This window comes from Phalacrocorax carbo, chromosome 1, assembly GCF_963921805.1.
Source record: "Phalacrocorax carbo chromosome 1, bPhaCar2.1, whole genome shotgun sequence".
Taxonomy (NCBI): Eukaryota; Metazoa; Chordata; class Aves; order Suliformes; family Phalacrocoracidae; genus Phalacrocorax; species Phalacrocorax carbo.
In genome coordinates, this window is record NC_087513.1 from 147,709,511 (window position 1) to 147,728,908 (window position 19,398).

The 19,398-nt window shown below is 41.5% G+C and overlaps 2 protein-coding genes across 2 annotated transcripts in view; both read left to right on the forward strand.

The window, feature by feature from the left end:
• Positions 1-1,057: 1,057 nt before the first annotated feature.
• On the forward strand, positions 1,058-15,981 carry IL18RAP (interleukin 18 receptor accessory protein). The gene is made up of 10 exons (XM_009509798.2): positions 1,058-1,181; positions 2,264-2,531; positions 2,632-2,806; positions 4,142-4,316; positions 7,519-7,587; positions 7,848-7,965; positions 9,633-9,787; positions 10,661-10,798; positions 14,628-14,798; positions 15,432-15,981. Exons 1-10 carry the CDS (start codon positions 1,058-1,060, stop codon positions 15,803-15,805), a joined length of 1,767 nt encoding a protein of 588 aa, XP_009508093.2. The 3' UTR covers positions 15,806-15,981.
• Positions 15,982-18,191: 2,210 nt separating this feature from the next.
• SLC9A4 (solute carrier family 9 member A4) overlaps positions 18,192-19,398 on the forward strand; it is a 35,930-nt gene continuing 34,723 nt past the window's right edge. The window contains exon 1 of the mRNA XM_064471851.1: positions 18,192-18,468. Coding sequence (XP_064327921.1) covers positions 18,207-18,468 — 262 coding nt within the window. The 5' untranslated portion in view covers positions 18,192-18,206. The remainder of the gene's footprint in view (positions 18,469-19,398) is intronic.

Sequence of the window (19,398 nt, forward strand, 5' to 3'; positions counted from 1 at the left end):
AGATAACCTCTTAGTAGAAGAGGCAAAACACTTCACACAGTAGGGTTCGGGGTTTCACCTTGGACAGGATGCTGTAATGTGTATATGTGTATGGCCTGGGTGCAGCTGAGTGCTTTGTGGACCTGCTTCCAAATCCCTTGGGTGTGCCCAGTCTCAGCTCACAGATGACACACCACAGAGCTGATACCTTCTGATGGGGTGGATGTTACCCTGCTCAGCAGGCCTCTGCTAGGGTCATTCAAGCAGTCCAGCACAGCACTGTGGTGCAGAAGTGAGGCCTGATGCTGCACAAGAAAGTAAGTAATGGAGGAGAAGAAGGGATTTTTAGGTTGCTCTGCTGACCCTAGTGGACATCTTCGGGTATGTCCATTTCAACTGGTAATGAAGCCCCGTAGGAGCATGTCTCTTGGGTGAAAGAGTTAGAACCAAAGACCTGATGTCCACATAGTACATGCTTTGAGGGTTTTAATTCTGCATAGTTCTGCTCCAGTCCCATGGACTCAATGCCATCTGCAGCTGCAGCACCTCTTAAGGTTTGGTTTAATCCCAAAGGAATCCAGTTTACACACTCTGGGCCTGTTGGCCTTCAAGAAAAAACAGGGCTTCACGGACTTTGGTGCCAGTTATGCCTTTTTCAGTCTGTTGCTGTTAGTTGTCATTAGCTGAAGGCTGATTTTGTTATTTGGTATCTTATGTCTCATCTTAGAGGGCAGGTTCCTTTTCTAACAGCAACAGCTGCTGAAGGACCAGGATTTCCACTCCTGATGTGGAGTTCTGCGTTGCTGTAGGTAGAACTTGGAAATCCACCCAGAAGCAGCTCTCTGCAAGGTGTAATTAAAAAGACTGTTGCATATTCTTGAATATCATCTATCTTGCATTCGTATGGAACAGTATGAGCAGGAAGGGTGCTACAAACCCCATTTTAAAAAAGCAAAATATCTAGGAAATACTGTCTGCTAAGTTTTCTAGAGCTACATAATAAAATATGTGATTGCCTATCTATCTTATTGGAGTATTATTTACAAAAAATCTATTTTCCTCTTTTACAGAAAACAAAATGATTCCTAAAGAAAATGTCTCAGAGTATCAACCAAAACTGATAAAGAAAATCATGCTCACTTTGTGCTGGATCCTAGCACTGTTTGTCAGTGGGGCAGAAGTTAGAGAGATTAACTTGCCAGGTGAGAGTCTGCATTGGTGAGGTTTGGTGTTCATGGTGCTTTCTGACAGCTGAGAAAAGTGGATCTGGATTCTGCCATGCCTTCATGAGTTTTTCCTGTGCCTCTCCATGCTTGCGTCAGGCAAACAGCAATTTCGAGACCTATTGGAAGCCTTTTAAGTATTGGTAATACAGTTTACCACAAATATGATTCAAAATTCAGTTCCCTAATGAAAAAAAAAAGAAAAAATGTAAAGTAGAATTTCTGAGAACCGAATGGAGCAAATGAATTGCTTCTGTGGCTCCTTGAAGTCTCCAGCAGCTGGTCCAAGCCTACTGGGGGGGGAGAGGGGGAGAAGGAAGAGAAAGGCAGGGTGAGACTGATATAAGTCTTCCACCCACACAGTCTATCTGGAGGAGCTTGATCCAATTCAGTTCGCAGAGACAAACTGAAACTGCAAAGATTCTCCCAGGTGGGCAGGCAAGGAACCGAAGATTTCATACCCTCCCTTCTGCTGAAATGAAATTGTGCCATGCTCTCAAGGTTTACCACATCCTGACTGGCGGGGGGGTTACGCAGCAAGGTCAGTCAGCCTTTAGAGAATTTGGGGTTAGGATGGGTGACCACAGCTTTCAGAATCCAAAAATTTGTCTAATATTAGTGACAGTAACAGAAACATGAAAGGTGAAAGATTTGAAAGCAGTGAGACAATAATGCGTGTCAATCTTACCCTAAATAGGGTGTGGTGGGCAGGCTCTGCCTCTTCAGATTTAGAAGAGCCACATCTGCTTTTCTACAGAGTTGAGGTTTAACAGGCTAGCACCCATGTGAAAATCTTCAGTTCACTAAAAATCTTAAGCTATTTTCACATTAGGCTTTTGAAAAAGTCCTAATAAACCTTTGAATAAACTTCAGCGAACACTGGCAAATTCTATGTTTAAGGAAATAAATTCTCTATTAACCCAGCATGCAGTCACATAAAAATTATTTAACACAAAGAAAGGTAGAGCTGTATTTTTGTAGTATTCCTAATTATTTTTTTAAAATATGACGACTTTGTGTTCTTTCAGGTGGTACTGATATCTTCTTGTCTTGCTTTACAGGATGTTCCCATGTTGAACCTCAAATATGGTATCGTGCAATTAGTGATGAGGAGTTTGTTTTACAATGCGCTTTACCAGATAGAGATGTTACTCACATTTATAGCAACTCAATTCGAAAACAACATAAGGTGAAATGGTTCTGGCATCAGAAAGATAACGAGCCACTGAAGGCTATCAAGGAAAGCTCTAATCCTGCTCTGCAAGGGGATGCACTTTGGTTTAAACCAGTAAGGGAGAGTGCTTCCGGAGTGTATGTCTGTATGATAAGGTGCGTAATGGAGCAAAAGGCTTATATTTCTATCCACGAATTAATTGTTTTGTATTGTTTTGTATATTAAATGTTTAACTTTTTTTTCTGCACCACTAAGGGAAAAAATCCCATGTCTCAAAATCGTTTTGGAGGTTCAAACAAAGAAGGCGGCAAAATGTTCAGGTTATGACACAAATATGCTATATCTTCTTGCTGGCAAAGGGAATTCAATAGCTTGTCCTGGGACAAAATGCTACAGCCATGTAAAAAAGCCAGACGTGAAATGGTACAAGGTAAGAGTCACTCTCTTGAGCATTCGAAAAAGCTCACTGGAGGTATAGCTTTAGGTCTAGTTAATGCTTATGTGCAATAGGTTCTTGAACCCTTCTCTGGCAGACAACACAGCCTGAGAAATTCAACACAAAAATAGGATATTGAATTGCTATATATCAAGTCTGTAAGTAAGGGTTTTGAAGAGATTTGCCACACCCGAAATGTTATTCCGTGATATAGATGCCTAGAAAAGCTTTCTCTTCAGCTAAGAAATTGAAGTAATAGAAAATCAAAACAGGTTCTTTACAAAACTAATGTATGATTGAAATTTAGATTTTTAAGTTTTGTTTTGACTTTTAAATTGTTTTGAATTTTAAATTCTGAAAACATCAGATACACCAAAGAAAAAGTGGCTTTGTTAGAAACAAAGTTCTTTTAAGGTTAAGGTTTCAAATTGTTCTTTCCAAGACTCCTGTTTTTAATGAAACACTATTCCACTGAAACATTGTTGACTTACTCTTTTTCAAATCACCACTAAAAGACTTGAAAACTAAAATTTATTCCTATTGTTTGTACAAATTGTAATATACCATCTAACCCTGTATAAATGAACAAATGAAAATGACTGAAATTTCAATTGTGCATTTCACTACCTGGTATTATTTATATTATTTATTCTATCAAGTAGAATTATGATCTAGTCAAAGTTACTCTTCATTTACTTTCAAACTTTAAATGGGGTATACCTTTACCTACATCTTGATCTGAATCCAAGGAGATTCTTTCCGTTTTGTGTTACTGGATTTTTTTTCAGGAATTTCATTTAAGGAAAATTCTTAGTGGTCTTAAAGCATATGACTACACTAAGCTGAAAAATAGAGGCGCTTTTCAAAAAATAGTGAGTTTCCATCCTTTTAAAAGTAGTGACAGTGTTGTCAATCTCAGACAATCCAAAACCATTATTTCTACTCATAAAAGAACATGAAAATGTTTTCAAAATAAATTATTTACAAAATAAAAACCTAGTCCATCAAAAAAGTGATCCTTTTTGCTGCTTTTTTGTAATAGGACTTTATTTTAGATTAGGTTTGTGATTTCACATTTCTGTCAGCAATCACAAATTTTAAATAACTTTTTTAAAAAGACAATGGTAGTCACATATTACACACCACAATTTTTAATACAACTGACAAATGTCCTCAGACTCCTAATAAATCTTCTTTTGGATTTCAGTGGAAAGATTTTGTCTTAGAACTACTGCCATGGTAATTCTATCAAAATATCTTATAATTTAATAAAAGCAACAACAACAAAAAAGGACTTGTAATTCCTTGACATTCTTTTATTTTCACTAGGATGGTAATCAGATAAAACATAGGAAAAGCAGACAAAGCCTAAAGCTTAAGCATAACGAAATCTACTTGAATCCAACCTATGACAAAGATGCTGGAATATATGTGTGTGATTACATTCTATATGACAACACTACCAAGTGGACAGTGAGAACAGCAGTAACAGTAGAAGTCATTGGTGAGTAATCATAGAATCATAGAATGACCTGAGTTGGAAGGGACCCACAAGGATCATTGAGTCCAGCTCCTGTCCCTGCACAGGACAACCCCAAATTCACACCATGCCTCTGAGGGTGTTGTCCAAGTGCTTCTTGAACATCGTCAGGCTTGGTGCCATGACTGCCTCCTTGGGGAGCCTGTGCCAGGGCTCCACCACCCGCTGGGTGAGGAACCTTTTCGTAATAGCCAACCAACCCTCCCCTGGCATGTCTTCCTGCCATTCCCTCGGGTCCTGTCACTGGTCACCAGAGAGATCAGTGCCTGCCCCTCCTCCTCCCTTTGTGAGGAAGCTGCAGACCACAATGAGGTCTCCCCTCAGTCTCCTCTTCTCCAGGCTGAAAAAAACAAGTTACTTGAGCCGCTCCTATACGGTTTCTCCTCTAAACCCTTCACCAACTTTGTGGCCCTTCTCTGGACACTCTTTAGTAGCTTTATATCCTTAACACACTGTGGTGCCCAAAACTGCACCCAGCACTCGAGGTGAGGCCGCACCAGCACAGAGCAAAATGGGACAATCCCCTCCCTCGCCCGGCTGCAATGCAGGGCTTGATGCACCCCAGGACACGGCTGGCCCTCTTGGCTGCCAGGGCACGCTGTTGGCTCATGTTCAACTTGCCATTGACCAGAACCCCCAGGTCCCTCTCCATGGAGCTGCTCTCCAGCCTCTCCTTCCCCAGTCTGTACGTACACCCAGGGTTGCAGTGCCTCAGGTGCAAAATCCAGCACTTGCTCTTGTTAAATTTCATACGATTGGTGATTGCCCAGCTCTCTAATTTGTCTATATCTCCCTGCAGGGCCTCTCTGCCCTTAAGAGTGTCAACAGCTCCTCCCAATTTTGTGTCATCAGCAAACTTAATTAGTATTCTTTTAAGTCCTGCATCCAAGTCATTAAGAAAAATGTCATTAATAACTTGGAATAAAATACCTGAAATAAAGTATGTTCTCTCTATTCTTTCCTACCCTGTTTATGTCTTTTGTTCAGGCTGTTCTGAACAACCCAGAAACTAAATTAGCTACACAATCATTAAAATCCTCTTCCAAGTATTCTGAGGGCATACTGGGGCATTGACTAGAACCTTCAATGTTCAGTAATAACATGTAGCACACAATGTCATCATTTTCAAGATCTAATTCCACCTTGGATTTATTGTAGTTCCTAAGAGTGGGGATCAAATCTACAAAAGGATTTTGACCTTTTGATCTGGGAGAAGAATTCGTGAAACTCCAAGCGGTGCCAACATTTTCCATTTACCGTATGGGGAGTGTTAGGAAGATACTAATGTACTAGGAAGAAGGAGTCCTAATGCTGCATGGGAAATGTGGACAAAAGCAGTGTATCTCAATCCTACCTCTGTCCTGGAAGTAGAGGCTTATGTGAAAATAGGCGTTAGATAAAAAAAAATCGTTCCTTGTGGCATGGATGAAACCTTCAATTTTTTAATGTGACAATGATGAGGAAGGTGATGTTGGTGGGATCACCGCCCATCTTCCACCTAACTAACTTTTTAACAGCAGAGGAAACAGGAGACCTGTGAGCAATCTAACCACCAAACAAGCCATTTGTTGTTGCATGTGCTGTTTGGGGGAAAGCATCACTGCCTGCACCACCTGTTCATTTAGGCTTTGTATGAATTACTAAATAAAACTGGCCAGAACTCTCTGGCACAGTGATATGGCATGGCCTTATATTCCCCTTCAAATCATGGTGACCTTTTCCATAATATTTCCTGTCCTCTGCTGCCCTTCAGGCCAAGCCCAGATATTGCCTGGCAGAGCGCTGTTGGGCAATGTAAACACAGTGCAAGGGAGCATACTGGCAACTCAGGACCAGGAACAAGGGAGACCGTTTAGTTTGCTAAAAGAGAGGTGTGGTTATGCTTTTCTCCAGGTATCTCTGGCTGAGTGCTGTAGGACACTCTCGTCAGACACTCCAGTCACTCCAGTTAATCACAGGTCCCAGAGGAAAACGTAGCTACCTCTGTTCTATATCCTGAGCTGGATGGACCCAGTACAGCTGTTTCTATACAACAACAGCACAGGACCTATTCTCAGCATCTTGGTGGAAAGAGGGTCACTCTGTGGAAGGGAGAACAAGATTTAGGGAGTGAAAGAAAGGTGTCACGTGAGGCAGCCTGGTTCTACAGTCTAGTGAGGACAACACTCCCCTGAAATAACTGGTCCCTTTTTTGCAGATGTTTGATGCATTTGGTACTAAGTAGTCATGGGAAAAATATATACACCCCATCAGGACAGGGCCTGGAAACCACGTCACCGACTTTTGAGACCTCTGTGTGCTGGGTTACAAAGTCTGGTGCTCTTTTACTCTTCTCTATGGCTATATTCCCACAATATTTTCCGAGCAGGCATGGACTAACTCTGCTTTTATTCTGATCTGGCTGAACCTTAGCTAACACACTGCGGTTCTCAGTTCTTTTCCCTCACTTCAGAGCGGAGTCAGAAAAAAGCTTGAAAGGTGCCATATACAATATACTCCCCCTGAATCTTGCACACATTTCTCTGCTGTGGCTTGGTTTAAAAAAAAAAAAGGTGTTGTGTGGCACCATTTCCTGCAGTATGGGACTTTCCTAGTGTACCAGAGCTGTGGGTTTTAGCCCCTTCAGGCTGTTTTTCCGGAGCCTGGGTAATTGCTTAGTAGATTGTATGAACTGTGGGTGTCATTATCTGTGCCCTTTAGCAGATTTTGTTTAAAAAAAAAAAAAGTTTTTTTAATGCAAGTACCTGCGCTTGCAAATGAGGTATATGTGCTGCATGTGTGCTTACTGGGCATGGAATGGGGCTTGGCAGGGAACTGGTATGAGGATTGCATCCTTCAGGGGGTTTTGCAAGGGGTGGGGCTTAATCTCTGAATCCTAAATAAACTTAAATGCAGGCTAGACACTGAGCTGCTCACCTCATGTAATATCGCAATGTCTCAGAGTAACTGAGGCAGAAGGTCTTTAAAGAGGCTATATAAGTTTTGTGGTCAAAACTCCCTTATCTGTGCACTCTCAGACACCCAAACAACTGTAAATCATCCTCTTGGACTTAGGTGTCTCAATACCACCTAACATTTGAAAAAGAAAATTCTGTAAGATAATTTCTCTGATCTTCTGCACTGATGATAACATTATAGTTATTAATAGTATTCCTGTTAATTGCAGAAAAAAACACTATCCATCCACCAAACTTCTTGTATCCCAATGGTGTGGTGATCCTTGAAGCAGAGCTCGGTAAGTTTCAATTCGTCATCTGAAAGTGAAAGAAAATGTTTAAATGAGGTATTAATAGGTAATGATAGATCTTGATAAAGCAAAACAGCTTTGCTCTCTAAGAGTATAAGAATTTTATATAAAATGTAGGGGTTTTTTCTTTATATATATCTTTGTGGATATTAGAGGAAGCATCATGTGTTGTATAGATCCCAGGCTATTTAAGAGGAAAATACTCTGGTGACCTCCATGCATGGTTTTCCTGTGCTAATTTGTTCCAGGAAAGCCACTTGAATTGGAATGCCGTGTACAGTTTGGGTTTGAAAGATCTCTGATGAGGGTAACATGGAAAAGAAACAACAAAGAAAATACAAAAGAGAAATTGAATCAGGAAACAAGGTAAGAAAAAACCCACTAGCCTGATTACTCCTACAGTTGGCAACTGTAAAAAACCCATCTACAACAGCTTTACTGGATACATGTGACTGAAGGAAACTCAGAAGCCTCTGTTCTTCAACATATCAATGTGTATGTCCGTGAGCATGTGACGGGCATGTGCACTTCACACGCAGAAGCACATATTGATGGCCGTAAAGTCAAGAACTCAAATTTTCTATGCAATCTTAACTCTTCTTCCCAAAGCTTTTTTCAAGTGTTTCCTCTGTTATGCCTTGCTAGCAGCTCGCACAATCTGCCTTTGGAAGCTGTCTCTGAGCAGGGAATAAACCAGATCAGTAAAACAGTACTGTGGATATGGAAAGTAGTTTGGGTGCCTTAGACATTGTGGTGTGTTTATTGAGCCAGTCTGAGGACTTGCAGCACTGAATTTCAGGACACTGAATTTCAGGAGTCTTCCCTGGCAAGAATTAACCAGACCCTGCAAAGAAGCAATGTGTGAAGGATAGATTTCCTGTGACTGGGGGACAACCCAAATAGTCGTGATGCTTCTCTTTCCTTCCTGTACTTCTCTGTTTCATTCACTCACGCAGTGTCCAACTTGGGCAGGAAACATAGTGGAGGCGACACAGACAAGTGTGTCTTTCACTACACAGCCCTGAGTTATCTTTATGGGAAAACTTTTCTGTACACCAGGGGAAGCAAAAGCCCTGCTGTCACAGCTGAAATCAAGTTCTTAATAGGCATCAAATGGGGAAAAAATAACAAATGATGATGTCGTACACACACACTCATGAGGTAGATTGGAAATTGGGTTTTCCTAACTTTTGAATGTTTAGCTTTGTAACGTCCTTCCTACCAAGTTTTTAGCTTTTTGCATGTGTTCATTTTCTGTTTGTTTATTTTTTAAACACCCAAATGAATAAAACATTCCCAACAGATTTTCAGTACAGGTTGAACCCTTGCCCAAGCTCGCTTACCTTGACTTAGCAGAGGTAGGGTCATGGCAGACTGTCATTTTGCAGTGGCATGATGTGAGGTGCCTTCATGACCACCCAGAGACACCTGTACTTGTGGCTTTCAAAGAGGAATCCTGACACTCAGAAACCCTGCCTACTCTTGAGTGGCTGCGGACACAGACCTGTTTGCCACAACCCTCACTCAGCCCCATTTCTCTGTTACCTCTTCATTTCTTATACTTCTATCCCTTATATCTGTCTTATTCTGTTTGCCTATCCTGTTCTTGGGCTTTTACCCCTGTGCAGGAGGCTGTGCTGCTCAGTCTTTTTGCCCAGCTAGTCTTCTCTTAGGGTTCCTTTTGAGGTTTCATTCTCATGCATTTTCCCTGGTGGAATTTTTTACATCTTAGAAAAATACAAATAAATCTTATAGAAGTCCAAGTGGGCTATATATTTACAACTAGGCAAATGCTTCAGTATTTTGCTGAGTTGATGAATTAAGAATAAACCAACCTTTCAGTCTGCAGACCTTTGATGTTAGTGTAAAAACCAAACGGAAGTTACAAACCAGAATATTGCATTGCTGTTGAAAGTTCAAGCTGAATGTTAAGAAGTCGCAAGCTCTTCTTTCTTTGTATTGTAAGACACTGGGAGATTGTGTGAATGAACAGCAAAGGTATCATGCAAATAAATATTTTTTTTTCTCTTCAGTGTTTATACAAACGGTTTAAAGGGGCACACACTTCTTCATGTTGCGAAACTGAACGAAGTTACTGAAAGGGACCTCGGAAGCAACTTCATGTGCTTTGCTGAGAATTCGGTGGGGAATGCAAGTGCTGTGATCCAGCTGAAAAGAAAGCAGAGAGGTAAAACTATTGACGGATGGCTATTTGTCCTCGAAGGCGCATTTTGATTTACTCACTGTTACAAGTTAATTCCCCATGGACCGTGGCTTTTTAGCTGGGTGTGCTGCAGAAGTTTCTTGAAGCTGGATGGAAAAAGTTTGATTTGTCAGATGTCTAGAAAGGCACATTATTCTGAGGACTACTCAGAAGGACGGGGGTATCTGCAGACTTACTGCAGGCAGGTGGGCCAAGCAGAAACTGGAGAGTAACGGGGAGGAAGAAGAGGAGGGCGGTGTCTCTGAACATTAATAGGCAATCAACTAAACTAAACCAGAACAGATGCTGAAAGCAATAGTATGCCTTGATTTTCATAGGATGTTTCTGTTTGTTTCCCCAATCCTCAGCATGAGAAGTTACCATAACTGATACGAATGTGGCAGCCTTTTGAGCAAAGGCCAAAACCAGAATCAGTGTGGAAATTAAACTATTGAACCATAGCTCACAGTGGAGATTCATTGTTGGATTGGCACAGGAAGTCTCTAGCAGGGCACTGTGTGCAGCTACGTGTGTTCTGATGTGTCTTTTCCATGTCAAGCGATGACTACTTTCAGCCCAGCTGAGTGTACCACAGACTGTTTTCTCTGTGCCTTCAATCACAGATTGACTATTCAAACCATCACGGAGATACCATTCAAAAAAGGTCCCTGATGGTAGACTGAAAGTCTGTGTTGAGGTTTGTAGCTAAATGAATTCCTGACTTCCCTAGAGTTTGCCAGTGGGGCAAGAATGAAGATTGTGAGATGGTTTACCCCCATTTCTGGACTGAGTTTTTCATCTATGTGTCAACATTATTTTGGAAAGCCTGAGTTATGATAGACCCTTTTCTTTCTACAGTGTTTCTTTTACACGTACTGTGCAGTGCCATTTCTGCTCTGTTTGGATTCCTTTTGTGCACTGCCTTTATTTACCAGCACTGGATTGAAATAGTGCTAATGTACCGAAGTTATCTGGTCCACAACGAAACTGCAGGAGGTAAGAAACATTGTGTAATAGAAATTTTCCCCAGTTTTTCTACTGCCTTTTGCCATGTGGGTTAACCCAGTATGAATTAACCATTAGATTAAAATCTCTTAACAATCCTGTTCTCTTTGAGCTGATACAAAGGCTAGCAAGGTGCTCAATGGATTCAGATGGGAAAAAAGCTGGGCAGTGTGGAGGAAATATCTAACACCAACTGAAATGTCAAGGTTAGCCTGTCACAAGATCGCTAATTTACCCACAGAAGATTAGAGTAGGAAGTTTTGGAAGTTGGAAGTTTTGGCAGTCCCTTTGCAGTAAACAATGGAGCATCTCCAATGTTCTAACCTCATTCTCCCAAAGTGTTCAACAGAACCTGTGGACAAGAATCTTATGTCCTTGCAGAACTAAGTGAAGGACTCCAGAGCCTATTGTATTTTTCCCTTGAAGCCAAATAATTTCTCAGAATAATACACAAAAAAGTGAAATAAGGTGGTGTAGGACACCAGCTGGGAAGTGTACATTTAAGAAATATTCCTATTTCCTTTCTAAAAATTACGTTGACTAACTTGACATTTACACCAGGCTGATCAGCTTCCAACATTTCAAATCTCCATAGTAGCATCGCTCCTTCATCTCCACTAAAATGGGCCTCCAACATAGTAGGCAGTGTCAAAATGTATCAGAAATGACAGTGCCTACTTCAAAGAATTTAACATACAGTTTTCTTACATGGATCGAAAGAAATCTGATAGTAGGTGCCCAAGGAAATTTTTCTAAAAATTCTTGAGTTTTGATGCAGCTTGTGATATAGGTGTCCGAGTCTGCTTTTGTGTTTGCATGTGTATACATAGATTATATGTGAGTGTGAAATAACTGTATCTAGATATCTATAAATACATACACAATGAGACAATTAACTGCCCTTTGGAACGTATTTTTGTGAACCCTAAGGCAGTTGGCAAAAGCGATTTGGGAAATCACTCAAAATTTCCCCTCTATTTCGTAACAAATTGATTTAAGAACCTCTGGAAAGTCCCCTAAGAGCTCACCCTGTATATCAGTAGGACGGAGACAGACCTGCCAAGGTTTGCACATTGAAGTTGGAGACACCGTTAGGTTCCATCGTGGCAGCCTCTATCCTGCTCCTTGACTCCCATGTACCACATGCATACAGCACCATTTGCAGCTTGGGAGCATTGGGTGTGCAGACCAACTCTGCCTACCCAGATAGTTTTCTGCTTAAGGTGATTGGCCATAAAATGTGTTCTCATCTGCACGATTATGTCCTCCTCACTTCATGTGGATGCATGTCAAGTTACCCGAGGTCTGAAAGGGCTTGCTCATAGCAGCAGTTATGACTTAATTTTGCCATATCTTCCTTTCCATTGTTTCTTCTTTTCCATCCCTCCTGGCGCAGAATCAGAGACTTGTAGAATCTCACAAAGTTGGAAGGGACTCCTGGGAGTTGTCTGATCCCACACGCTGCTCGTAGCAGAGCCAACCTAGTCCAGGTTGCTCAGGACCCTGTGGATAGAGACTCCACAATCTCTCTGGACAATGTGCTGCAGTGTTTGACTACCCTCACAGTACAAACTTTTTCATGAACATCTAACGAGAATTTCCCTTGTTGCATCTTCTGTCTCTTGCTTCTTCTCCTATTGCTGTGCACCTCAGAGAAGAATCTGTGTCCATCATCTCTGTACTCTCCTATGCGGTATTTGAAGACAGGAGTAAGGTCACCTTTTTTCTCATGCCTCTCTAGCCCTCCTTAGCCAATTTAGATATATCTCTTAAAAATCATTCCTTCTTCCACAAGGAGAAAGAAACAATGCAGAAGCTGTGGTACTAATATTTATAGATCCCGTATGCTGTCATTTTGTTTAACTCAGGTATTCTTCATTTCCTACCCTTTGGGCATCCTCAGGTTGTAACTTTTTTCTGTACAATTCTAGGGGAAAAAAAAATTCCTAGTGGTGTTTACAGTGTATATGTTTTTAACTTGCTATTTTAATAGTAATATTATAAAGGAAAACGGTGATGTCTTTATTAATGGTCATTGGCTAATAAGATTGCAGTGACCTCTGTAGGTGAAATAAGGAATAGCTGGCTTGTAGTGCAGTTTACTGCCATTTAAAAACTGTTTTCAAAGGAGCTTCAATTCAGGGTGTAGTTGAAGTTCAGCTAAACCAATCCAGTGACCCACTGTCCCACCTTCAAGTCCCACACTAGTCCTGCGTGCCTGCTGCTGCTGATTCACTCTTGTGGGCCTAAATTGGCTCAACTTGGCAGAAAAATAAGTCAGTAAAAAACAGTGAATAGTTAGCAAAGTGAATCAGCTTCCTCTGTTACCACAAGAGCTTCAGTACCAGTAGACGGAAGCAGTGGAGGAGCAGAGGGGAGGAGCAGAGATGTAATGTGTTGTCTAATCATATCCTTGGCCTCTAAACCTAATCTGCACACCTATGTTTTGATGACATATTTCTGCTACGTGCTGCTTCTGAATGTAGCTGTACAACCCCAGCTCATGCTTGTCATTAGTTTTCTACGTGTATTTCCTTTGCTCCCTGGAATCCATATGGGCTCTTCTGGATCCTGTGGGAACCTGATGGATCTAGCTCAAGTTTGTGATCCTAATCTTACATCTAAGGATAGAAATCAGGAGGTTAGCACTGAGGCACAGGGTGATACTCATCAACATTACTTAGGTGTCTGTGCTGGAGGTAGGTCTCTCAGTTCCTGTGCAGTGAAGATGTAGTCATATGGTGAAACCTAGAGAGCTTCTCAGCTCACCCTGCAGCAGCACCCACTGCAGCAGGACTCTACACTAAACAGCTGAATTTCTTTCTGGTTTCTGTTAACTGTATTGACATATGATACAACTCAGCTGATTGAACATAGGTGTCTGATGTCATCGGTACTGCCTGAGGATGTCCTGCCATTCCAACAGATTTGAGTATCCAATAGATCCCATGTCGAATTTGGCAGTCCCACCAACCTTAGGACACCTTAAATAGCATCTAGAAACTACATATGGAGAACCCAACTGAGTCCATTGTTCTTTTTGCTTTCACCAGCAATTCCTTTTGTTTTCCTTCCTCCTCTCTCAAGAGTAGTTCAAACTTATTTAGCAAGTAGATAACATTTGTTTGTAGTTAAGAATGGGCCTATCTCAGGTCATTGGTACCAGGGTATTTCAAAGCTGAGAAAAGTTCTTTATATATTTTTCATTTGCACCTCACAAATGTAGTATTTTAATGAGACTGAAACAAAGTTCAGGAACTGGTCAGAATTCAGTGTCTGAGCTGATATTTGGACCAGACTTGGGCTTTGCTACTTGCACCAGTCTCTCTGAATACAAACATAACTGTATATGAAAATAACATATCTTTTGAAAGCTACTGCTATCTAAGAACATTGTTCCTTTAAAATTCACTATATTTTCAAAGTGGATCATGCGTTGATGAGTATTTTTGGAATCAGCGTGGGGGCAAATGAGAGAAAATATTGGGAATCACTCCCTACAACATGGATTTTGCCTGGAGGGGCCAGATCTTCCACTGGTGAAAACTGGACCATGTTTGTGAAAATACAGAAAAATGACTGATTTAAACTTCCTTGCACTAGTCATCTGTAGCTTCCTCATTTGCTTTGGTAGCGTATTTCTACAAAATTTGCAAGCCAGTGAGGACAAAGGGTTGGCTGTACTTCACCAACAGGTGATAATTATAGGTTTGTGTTGTGCCTACTTGAATAGATATAAATGGAAACTGAGCATTAAAAAAGAAGCTGAATGCTTCAGACAGACTTGTTAACGTATACAGTGTTATTTATTTTATTTTAGATGGCAAAGAATTTGATGCGTTTGTGTCCTATGCAAAACTAGACTCTTCTGAAAGTGACTCTACTTTAATTAGTGAGGAAAAATTTGCTCTGGAGCTTCTTCCAGATATGCTGGAAAATAAATATGGATACAAGTTATGCATTCTTGAAAGAGATATTCTTCCAGGAGGAGGTAAGGTCTCTGTGGATGGTAGAAAATCTTTGGTTCTTTATAAAATTGTTTTTCACTTTCCAAAAAGCCTTATGCACCAGATCTGCAAATGGTATATCTTGGTACTGGAGTTTCTGCTCAAATCTCAATGTGTTTCGTTCCTTATTCTAGCCCCCGCACCTGAGGCACACACACATCTGAGTGTGGTCAGCAGGGAGCTACTAGGCTGAGACAAAGCTTCTTGTCCAAGAATTTCTTTGCAAGCAGACTCCATCCCCTGAAAAGAAGACCCTAAATATTTCAGTAGTTACTTTCTGAGCAACTTTATTCAGTTACCTGCAGTAATTAGAAATCCCTCAGTACCTGTCCCTGGAAGAGACAAAGACAAGTCCAAGCATCCTTGAGACCCTCTCTGAGCAGCAACAAAGTGTGTTGAGGCCTCAGCTGTGCCCTCTACCTCCTAAGAAGCAAGTTGTGTTCTCCAGGCTGCATAAGAACAGCCGTGGTACCCTCTGACGTCAAACATATTTCTAGAGGTTATGTGATTGCTCAGCATCCCTATTTCTGGTTTTCTCTATTTCTGGGGTTTAGCTGTTGATAAAGAGATAAAAAGCTCATTCTAGAAAGCAATAACGATTGCCATTTCTTCTCCAGCATACACAGATGAAGTTGTTACAGCTATTAAACAAAGCAGACGAGCAATCATTATTTTGAGCCCAGCCTACGTCAGCGGACCAAGCATCTTTGAACTGCAGGCAGCGGTGAATTGTGCATTGGAAGACAAAAAGATCAAGCTGGTGCTAATAAAGTTCCAGGCTTTCCAAGAGCCAGAGACTTTGCCTCCAGTAGTGAGGAAGGCTCTTCGGATATTACCAGTTGTTACCTGGAAGTCTTCTATTTCTGCTGCTCCAGACAAGAAGTTCTGGAAATACATGCATTATCACATGCCAGTGAAAACTACTAAGGTGTTGGGAAATTGCAGCCCGAAGGGCTTTTTCCAAAGGTTATTCAGTCTGGTATATCGATAGCAGAAATTTCACAGAGGGATGACAGCAGCCTCAGGAATGGTGATGTGATTGTAAAAGGTTCTTTTCTACATTGGCTGACCACTGTAGACTGTCACTACAGTCAGCAATAGCTCAATCCTAAACAGTGAGGAGGACTGCAGTGTGACAGTGCTGCAGCCCACAGTAAAAGTAAGTAGCACTGCACACAACTGTAAATGTGAGCTACCTTTCATAAATTATTATTTTATTATTATTATATTTATTATATTCTTTTGCTATGATGTTGAGACATACACGTGAATGTTTTGTTCTTTGCACTGTATTTCTTCTGGAATGTTTTTATACTTGTTTTCTAGAAAAAAGATTAAAAAAGGGAGCTCCAGAATAAGCTTGCAATTTAATTTTCCTGTGCAGTCCAGTGGGACAAATCCAAACTCTTTCAAGAATTTGCCTCCTCCTGTGGGAGTACCAGGGAAGAAAAGCTCTGGGAGACTGCCACAACTGGGTATGCTGAAGGGGTTCAGGAAAGTAGGAGCACTGTGTCTGAACTGATCCCAGGTATCTCCATCCTCCCTGCAATGGGAGAAAGCGTTCCTTCCAGTTGTGAACCATTTCACACTTGAAGACATCTGCACACTGCTGATCCTTTCTGGTGCTGGGTCCCATTGAACCTGTTGGTATTAGGGGTGTGCTGCAGCTGTATATCAAAGCCCTGGGTGTCACAGCTAGTAGACTTCCAGGGACTCTGAAGTATTTCCCTCCAGACCTCTGGCTGCTAACTCTCCAGGGTTTGTATCACTTACCCTCCAGGCAGCTTGCAGTCTGTGTGCGTATGGCTGTAGCTAAGTGAAATGCAATGATTAGTGTTAAGAAAATCTGAGTGGAAGAGCCACTGATCTGGTGTTCTGCTGACCTCATTTGGCCTTTGATTTAATGGATTCTTGTCTTATAGTGCTAATTGAATAGGTCATCCATGGGATTCCATGTTGGAAAAGGACTTCGAGAAATACTGCTGTTAACAGGAGCAGCATACTGAAAAAAAGAACAATTCTTGCAAACAGGCTGAGCCCTATCTATCTAATTCTGTATTGGGTTCAAAGTCTTCAGTGGGATGACTAGTGGTGGTGCTGGGAGGCAGAAGAACAAGACAGTGTCTTGTGGAGAAACAGAACATTGAACGGCATCACTGTCTGTACCAGTGAAAATTTTGTCACTGCAGTTGCATCTGCAGTGGGGTTTAAGTTCAGATCATAAGCTTGTGAAGCAGATTTCCTAATTGTCACCACTTGTTGCCTTTTGCTTTGCACTGCAGAGCATCTCAGAGCATATACACTGGATCCCTAATGTAGAGGCAACCCAACAGTCTGTGAGATTCAGCTTTGTTTTCCAACACAACCAGATCCATGGGTAATTTGGATAATTTGTCAGTAAATTAAATTGACTCACTTCTAATGTATATAATACAGACTTTAGCAGCTTCTAGTCAACGTTACGATGTTTGCACACCTTGTTATCCTAACACAGTTTTTGTGGAGGAGAGAAGAGGCTGGCCTTAAAAAAAATGTTCCATAATGGTGAATGTCTTGTTGGAGGGGGAGAATTTGGTTGTCCAATGCCTTATACTTATGCCTTGCTGTCATAAGTAAAAGAAATGTTAAATACAAGACAGCTCAACATCCAGTTTTAGGCACATCAAGTGACTCCGACATTCCTCTTTCTATAATGTGCTAAGTTACATACATGCATTTCAGAGAGAGAACACGTTTCTAAACGAGAACGTAATTCGCGTGGTCTTCCACCAGATGTCCCTACTGTAAGCCCTGCAGAGTCCATTTATTTACACACCAGGTAGTTTTGTTACCAGGTGAGACAGGACCAGTGAGCAGCGCCAAGCGTGGTACCTGAGGTGCCAGTTGCACTGGGGAGGCAGACGGGCAGTGAGGGCAGGAGAGGAAGGTATGGAGCAGGGTCTCCTCCTTGCTTAGGGTGCCACTGTCTCTCCCACCTGATGCTGTTACTCGTGCCGCACTTGCTGCCTGAATTGGGTGCATTGTGGCTTTTCTTTTTATTTTTTTTTTTTTTTTTTTTTGGACAGTGGGAAAAAGTATCAGAGTGGCTGGATAAATAGTGCAGTTGGAAAGGGCTTTTTTATTCCTTAACAGGGTGATGCTGTGGCCAGGGCTTATCTGGGTTGAAGGAACCTGCAGAACCGGTATCTTCATGCAAACTCCAGGTCCGTCTGTAACACAAGGAACAGGACAGGGACATTAGGGCTTTTAAAATGACCTCTAATGAGCAATGAAACATCCCTAAAGAAGAAGTGGCTGTGGCTATGAGCAGCATGAATCAACAGGAGTGAGTGTTGCACACCTTCATGCACCCGCTATACGCTGTATCTGTAATAAGAGTCACAGCCTCAGACATGGGCTCTGCTGTGCTTGCGCATGCAAAGCTTTTGACCTGGTTGCTGTCACTGTCAAGTCTGGTACGCTGTACTGCTGCTGCTTATGTGGATGAGCCCAACCTGAGCACGAGTTTCTTGCCTCACTATGAACCTGATCATGGGGGTGCTGCTGGCTCTTCACAAGGTACGAGGCTACATGTTTTCACAGTGGACTATGACTATGTGCAAATTCCCTATGAAGTTACTCTTTGGATACTCCTTGCCTCTCTTGCAAAAATAGGTAAGTACAAAATGGGAATCAAGTATCTTCCATGCATTTTTGTACCTGGGATTATTTTTACAGCTTCTGTCCTCAAAAGAGCCAGTGTGTTCATTACCACCACCACAACAAAATTCCACCTCTGAATGCTTCCAGCTTACTTCAGTAAATATATGACCTCTAACCCTCACATCTCTTGGGTTGTCTACGCTAGTGAGTGGCAAAGGATCTCCCCTACACAGTGCTGTCTGTCCCTTTGTCTATTCTTTAAACGCCACAGGATATCAGAATTTACAACCTGCTGCTGTAGCTGTAGAAGTCAGTAACACCAGACTGAGACTTCAAGCGTTGAATTTGCGGGAGAAAGTGGGAAGAATTCTTCCATTGTGCAAATAAGAGGAAACATTTCCCTATGAGTCTTTGTTTTACATGTTTGCTGTTTAAAGTTGCTCAGAAAGTAATAGCACAGGACAGGGACTGGGAGTATGAGAGGGTGTCAGTCTTCTGAGATGTAGGGTAAGTGCCTTTTGAATACATACCAATGCATCTAGCTTCTGTTAGAGCTCCATGTAGGTACCTGAATGAAGAAAGCCAACTCATGGAGAGGTAGGGACTGCAATTAACATAGCAAAAATGGCTCACCGTCTGTCTTACATGTTTGCATGGCTGGGCTCAATTTATTTTGACCATTCAGAACTAATGCAGCAATATCAAATAACTTAAGAAGACGGTAATAATGTGAAGAGCTGCACACGTGTGATCTCCCTGTCCTTTTGATCTTTCCATGGGATTTTCACACATTACTATAGAACAGGCTGGTAGGTGGGACTGATGATTTTCTGGAGGTGCCTGAAGGTAAACATTTTTCATGTCGTAGTCACACAATTGACAAAATTCATTACCACTGATCATGATTTACCTGTTTCATAATAGCTGATTATGTCAATCCGT